General features: G+C 38.0%; 1 protein-coding gene across 6 annotated transcripts; it reads left to right on the plus strand.

The window, feature by feature from the left end:
* Positions 1-7,232, plus strand: LOC132627482 (uncharacterized WD repeat-containing protein C2A9.03-like). Of its 6 annotated transcripts, none has more exons than XM_060342847.1 (10): positions 1-353; positions 1,183-1,345; positions 1,447-1,614; positions 1,896-1,982; positions 5,499-5,633; positions 5,714-5,824; positions 5,900-5,991; positions 6,080-6,185; positions 6,277-6,363; positions 6,451-7,232. In XM_060342847.1, the coding sequence occupies exons 1-10, from the start codon at positions 79-81 to the stop codon at positions 6,862-6,864; spliced, it is 1,638 nt and encodes a 545-aa protein (XP_060198830.1). In that variant the 5' UTR covers positions 1-78; the 3' UTR covers positions 6,865-7,232. The 6 variants fall into 6 exon arrangements, with proteins under 6 accessions (XP_060198830.1, XP_060198831.1, XP_060198832.1 ...); XM_060342848.1 differs by having other exon boundaries at positions 1-332; XM_060342849.1 differs by lacking the exons at positions 1-353; positions 1,183-1,345 and adding an exon at positions 3,826-3,883 and having other exon boundaries at positions 1,552-1,614; positions 1,896-3,053.

Below are 7,232 nucleotides of genomic sequence, written 5' to 3' on the forward strand. Positions count from 1 at the left end.
GGAAGTACCAGCTGTGCGCCAAACTGACTCCTTTGTCTGTTCCCACTAACCCTCTTCATCAAATACGTAACGGTTTAGATGGGAGCGCCAGTGTCAAGTCCTCATGAAGGGTGCGCTGCACCATTAGCCCACTGGATCTCACGTGTTTTCTCCAAGCTACCAGTGGGTCCCCACGCTTTGTTTCCAGTTATAAGTACAAGCTTAGTTCCCTCGCCATTTAGCAAACAAAAAAAAAGCATTAGACAAGAGTTTCTCATTTTCAATTCCCTTTTCTCCGTTTACCTCGCCTTTTGTTTCTCGTCAAAAATCTCTCAGCTTCCGTTAATTTCAAGGTTCGGTAACCTCCTTTTCCGGTAACTATTTCCTTCTAGAATGTACTTATTACACTTTCTTTTTTCAATTTATGTTGTTTAAGTTTCGGTTTTCTATGATAAAATTGATCAGTTTCATTGCCTTATTGTATGCTAGTACCTGTGAAACTGCATGTTAATGTTTTTTCTGCGCCGAGCTTTTGTTAGTAGTTAGTTTTGATGCTGTTTAGCTTTTATTCCACTAAATTCTGAGCTGTTTTCTACTTACGTTTTGTGAAATTCACCTTGAAGTTCAAAGTTTTTAGATGTTTTCCTCAGTAGACATGATTTTACTTTTCATAAAATTCATGTGAATGATATAGTATTTCAAGTTCTTGCTAATTTGTTAGTTTCATTTCCTTATAAGTGGACTATTTTATTTTTTTAAATTATGGGTCAGTTGTGTGAAGTTCTTTTATCTCAAAAGTGAATTTCTTTCTATTTTTATATTATTATATATAATACTCCTTCAGTCCCAATTTAAGTCTCCTTAGTTTGACTGGGGCACAGAGTTTGAGAAATACAAACTTTTGAATCTTGATAAGTAAAGTCCTTAAAATTTTGTCCACTTGAACTTGTTAAGTAGAATGTTGGAATTAAAAAACTTACTCAAAATAGAAAGTTGTGCAAAGCAAAAAAGAAAAAGAAAGTAAGAAACTTAAGTTGGAACGGAGGGAGTAGATTATAGTATAAGAAAAATGGCTAGACAAAAATAAGCATCACCCAAGTAGTGACATTAAAGTTTTTCGTGAAGACTTGTCACATTAGTTCATGAATTCTTATTCTTATGCCTTTTCGAGTGCTTATTTAAGTTTTCTTTTGGTGAATTTAGGATAATGGCGCTCTCTCAAGACCAGGAATTGGAGTATATGGTGGATGAGTACTATGACACTACTGATTTTGATGACAGCACTATCGAGAATGAATCGCCAAGAAGTACTGATCTCGACGACTCTTTAGACTCCGACTCCGATTTTGAGGACGATTTCGATGTGGTACGGGGACAAATTTAAATAAATTTTTTGACATGTTACTGGTGTTATCCTCTTGTTTTAGTTTAACACTGTTGACTTACTGCTCTTTTGATTATATACAGAGTAAGTCAAAGACTGATACATCAGCTATAGAAGCGAGAAATGGCAAGGATATGCAGGGAATTCCTTGGGAAAGACTTAATTTTACCAGAGACAAGTATCGCGAGACGAGGTTGAAACAGTATAAGAACTATGAGAGCCTCTCACGCTCGCGTGAAGATCTTGAAAAGGTTTTTCTTTTCACTCTTTTCGGTTCCCAAGTATTGTCAATGCATACTAGTAGTGGCAGAACTAGGATTTTTACTAAGGAGTGTCAAAATATGAAAAAGTAAATATATGAAAGAAATTAAGAGGATTCAACACATAATATATATACGTAAAAAGAATGTATCTACACAGTGTAAGTTTCCAGTGAAGGGACACCCCTTGGATATACTAGGATTGTATGGTATACCTTTCTCGTATTTTTGGCTAAGCTCGACTCTGAAAGTTTCTTTCCTCACCATTGTAGGAGTGCAAGGAAGTACGAAAAGGACACAGCTTCTATGACTTCCAGTTCAATACAAGGCTCGTCAAATCAACTATTGTGCACTTTCAGGTACATTAATCTTTAATCGTTTTCTTGTTTGGATAGATCAGGTGTTAACCTTGATTTAGATACCTGTTGACTGGTCTACTGCCCCAGTAGTTCTTAGTGTTTTGATGTAGTCTCTGTTGTCTCGTTTTGCATAATTCAGTTAAATACGGCAAACGACTCCCATGGACGCCTTTCTTATTCTGGCCTTTCATGCTAATTTTTCCTGTTCAATTTTTAGCTGGGGTCTTTAGTTGTTTGTTATTTTACAACATAATAAGTTTACTCTAAATTTATGAATTTAGAGTTAACAATAGGATTTGGTTATTTATGGTCTAGTCAGTGTGTCAACCTTCGGTCGATGATGCCTCTCGCCTTTTTATTCTTTCCATGCAATAACTATACTCTTGCAGGTGCTTACTCTAATGTTATGGATATTTTGATTTAAACCTTTAGGCTGTTAGTTCTTCCTCTCATTCTTCAGAGGTACGGAATTTGTTCCTTTGTCGAAGAATTGAGTGAGTGTGATGCTTGATTTGGATTACTTTAAGACATTAACTTTATGTATCTCTAACACATGCTTGGACAGCTTTCTGGAATAATAAGTCACCGAGGCCATGTTTGAGATGATGTTTCTATGGCCTCCAAGCTGGTGAATTTGCTTCTGATATAGATTTAGTGTTAATTTATCATTTCTTGATGCAGCTTTCTTTTTCTTCCTCTGTTTAAAAAACCGAAACGTTATGCCTAATTTGGCTTTTGCCAGTTCCATTTTGTTGCTTCCAGCTATTATATTCTGGCTACGTGTGGAAGCGACAAGATGTACATAGGAACCATTCTTCCTGATATTCAGCATTTAGTTTTTAACTCATTTCTTTTCAGTAAGCAGTTTTGTTGTGCCCGGATTGAAGTTTTGATCCGGGAGCTGTATTCACAATATCCTTTTGGTGCAGATTTTAAACAATTAGAGAAGAGAGTGTCACATGAAACTTTCTAATAGTAGAAGATCCTTGTTTGGAGCTTCACTTTTGAATATTTCATCATGAATCAGCTGACTGTATTTTGAGGACAGGGTTTTAATATGGAAGCTCAGTGGTGAGGACAGAACTTGGCTTTTGCTGGATTTGCCAACGTAGATTATAGTTTTGAGTCGAAGTTGCCTGTTATGTTCTATTCTGCTAGCATCTGTGTGTTTTAAGAGTTTGTGTGACAGAGTAGATAAAGAGCACACTTCATTCAGTTTTGCCGTGTCAAACAGTAAAGTTGAGGCTGATGGTTGAAATTTCTGAACTTCCATTTCCATTTTGTGTGTCCCTCTAGAGAATAATTATCACTTGATTTTAGTTATGTTCATCTGTTTATTTCCATGGTCCGGCATTTTCAGTTGGTCAATAACTACCTCTGTCACCTTTGCTGCACAGTTCATCCCTTCCTATTCAGAGCCCATTGATCATTGCATACCTTTCTCAGCTGTTGTTTTAAGATGATGAATTGAAAATTTTTGCTAGTCCTTAAGAAGTGGTTAAGTTCTAATTCGTGTTGCAGATATGTTTAGTTGAATTGTATGTCCCTCTAGAGAATAATTATCACTTGATTTTAGTTATGTTCATCTGTTCCTGCATTTTCGGTTGGTCAATAACTACCTCTGTCACCTTTGCTGCACGGTTCATCCCTTCCTATTCAGAGCCCATTGATCATTGCGTACCTTTCTCAGCTGTTGTTTTAAGATGATGAGTTGAACATTTTTGCTAGTCCTTAAGTGAAGTGGTTAAGTTCTAATTCGTGTTGTAGAGATGTTTGGTTGAATTGTATTCCTTCAAAAATTGATCAATATCATGTATGCATTTATATTGTATCTATATTTCAGCCTTAGAAGCAGGATTGCAGTTAGTGTGTGAGCAGCTGGAGCAAGCATTTTCCATATGGTATGATAGGGAATTTCTGAGAATTTAAGAGGCCTTTATGGTCATTCTTCTGTTTGGTTTTGGGCTAACTTGTTAATGGCAGCAATAAGTTATTAAAATATTTGTGTGCTGCTTCATCATTTGAACATTTAGATATATGAATGTGCAATCTCAAATGTTTCCTCTACATATTGTTTCATTTGAACTCTATTGGATACATACAAGAAACTTGTAGACATTATCTTGTTTATGGTTCTCTCTTGTGTTGAAGATGGTTGCACTTTTTTCTTCTTGTTAGTTTCTGCACTAGGCTCTTTAAGTAATTCCACTGTGTGGGTTGTAAATTCTAATTTGCTGTGTCACAGTTATTGCACAGTTTTTATCAATAACTAATCTGTATGGCACATCTTCTCTTGTAGCTGCCATCTGCAGCTAGTATCTGTTTCAATGGGCTGTCCATTGAACTTTCTGTCAACTGAGCTTTTCGGTATACGAGCTGGGAAGTTAGGTTAAATTATGTGTGTGTCATTCATCTGGGAGTCCATGATTTTCATTTTGAAAATGTGGCTTTATCGTGTGTTGTTCTTCCCTTAATCATCACATTTCTGAACTTGGGAGCTTAATTGCTAATTTACTCCCTTTGTTATGTGGTGTGCTGCCTTTAATCAATGACATTCTGAACTTGGGGGCTCAAATGCTTATTTGCTGCTCCTAAGAGTTCTCCTCTTTCCTATTTCCTTTGATCCATTCCACTCTCTGGATAGCTCGTCACTTTTTGAACATAATGTCGAAGCACTTAGCACCTGTCCTCGCGATCTATCCATTAAGCTATTTGAATCTCATAGACGTCTTTTGAAATTATGCATTGTTCATTATTTGGGTTGTGTTGCCTGTGCTAATTATGTACAGATGCCGGGGGATGGTGTAGCTTGCTTAAGGCATCTCTTTCGAGTCTCTGTGGTATTCTTTTTTTGTGGCATCATTGTTCCTCCTTTCATTGTCACGATTGACATCTCCTGACTTCGTTTTCAGAGGTTTCTTTTCTGTTTCGATCTTTGTAGTAGTAGGAAAGATTAACTATTGTTTGCTGCCTGACTTGTTTTCTAACAAACCAGCTCCATCACAGACGATGATGTGCAATTATGAGTGTAGTTCAGTTGTAGCAAGCTAACAGCTGTGCGATCACTAGCTTATGCATCATTGACCACTAATATTTAGGACTAACTACATGCTAACTTACAACTTGACTTTGTTTTAGGGTTTTTGTACGTTGTTGTCTTCTATTATTTTTGTCCCTCTAGAGTCTTACCCAGCTAGAAGGAGATAGGGGTTTTTGTGGCCCATTCTGTATCGTGTCTCTGTAGGTTATTTATTCCCAATCTAGGCACTTCTCTCTCAGCTTGCCAGTTTGAGACGGTGAATGACAACTGTCTGAACCTTGAAGTTTACATGACTGCAGGCCTATTGTACTTCTGAAATTTTTTATGATGTGTTTTCTGCAAATGTCAGCATTCTGAAGTTCTTGTTTTTGCTTTCTTTGATATTTATCTATTATGTGATGTTATTATTTGCTTCATTAGAAACTTGTATGCAGTCCATTGATGAGTGTATCAACCGGTTTATATTTTTGTTTCAGTTGAGGAATCTCTTGTGGTCGACATCCAAACATGATGTGTATCTCATGCAAGATTACTCTGTGATGCACTGGTCCTCACTTCTCAGGAGGGGAAAAGAAGTGTTAAATGTTGCTAGGCCATTGGTGCCCACTATGGTTAGCGATGCTCTTTGTCTCCCTTTTATACACTTAAAATAACTTTTGGCAGTCAAGAATTAACTCTTTGGTTTGTGCAGAAATACCCTGGATCAGTGTCTCAAACACTTTCCCGAGTGCAGATTAGCACTATGGCTGTTAGAGATGGTTTGGTGGCTGCTGGTGGTTTCCAAGGGGAGCTTATCTGTAAGGTAGGATGACTATAAATTGTTAGATTTCTACTCTTGCTGAAGTAACGCGTACTGATATGATTTTAAATCGTGCAGTATCTAAACCAACCTGGAGTTGCATTTAGTACAAAAATAAGTAACGAAGAGAATGCCATAACTAATGCCGTGGATATTTGTTATAGTCCGACGTAAGTCCCTGAAATATGTCTGTCTCTAGCTTTTCTTGAATTCAATGTGAAGACTGTTTTGTACCAGTGCTTATACGGTTCTTTGCAGTGGCTCGATGAGGGTAATCACTGCTAATAATGATCAGCAAGTCAGAGTTTTTGATGCGAAAACCTTTGCTTGCACCAGTCGTTATACATTCCCTTGGTCTGTTAATGTGAGTAGAGGTTCTATTTCCTCGTATGTATTATCACAATTTTTGACAATGCTCATTGGCTCTCTACTCACAACTTTCTGTTTCATTGCAGAACGTCTCGGTTAGCCCAGATGGTAAATTACTTGCTATCCTTGGTGATAGTCCAGAATGTCTAATTGCTGATGCTCAAAGTGGGAAGGTTGGTCTCGTTCATATCTTTTAAATAGGTTGGTAACAACTTTTAACGATTAGTTGCTCATGTGTTGACCTGTGACTGATGCTTCAGGTTGTCAGCAACCTAAGAGGTCATCTAGACTATTCATTTGCATCAGCTTGGCACCCGGATGGAAGAATTTTGGCAACTGGTAACCAAGACACAACTTGCAGATTGTGGGATATAAGGAACACGTCACAGTCCATAGCAGTGCTCAAAGGAAGGATGGGAGCCATCCGTGCAATCAAGTTTACATCAGATGGGCGCTTCATGGCCATGGCCGAGCCAGCTGATTTTGTCCACATATTCGATACAAAATCCGATTATGGTGCCTGTCAAGAGATTGATTTGTTTGGCGAGATTGCTGGGATATCCTTCAGCCCTGATACTGAAGCTCTCTTTGTTGGAGTGGCAGACCGAACCTATGGAAGCTTGTTGGAGTTCAACCGTAAACATTACCACCAATACCTCGATTATGTTTTGTAGTGAAAGGCGCCGGCCTGTGTCAGTTTAATTTGGGCAACTGCTTGTTTGGTATATAGTTTGTGTATAGTATATATGCAGAAAACTTGGGGTAGACTTGTGTAACTTGGCCTTCTTAATGACAATGCTCTGGAGGCAGGCCTATGATTTGGAGAACTAGTGTGATAGGGAAAGAGCTAGCATGACGTCCCAGCGGCTGATGGCCATGCAGGGGCTGTTTCTGGGGAAGTATATTGTTTAAGCTTTGCAGAAATAGGAAGATTATGCAGTAGTAAATGTAAACCGCCAGTGCATTTGTATATCAGAACGAATTATGGGGACGAGTTGTTTTTGTTAATGGCCAACTTTATCACAATTCGACGTGTTCGCTT

This window comes from Lycium barbarum, chromosome 2 (assembly GCF_019175385.1).
Source record: "Lycium barbarum isolate Lr01 chromosome 2, ASM1917538v2, whole genome shotgun sequence".
NCBI lineage: Eukaryota > Viridiplantae > Streptophyta > Magnoliopsida > Solanales > Solanaceae > Lycium > Lycium barbarum.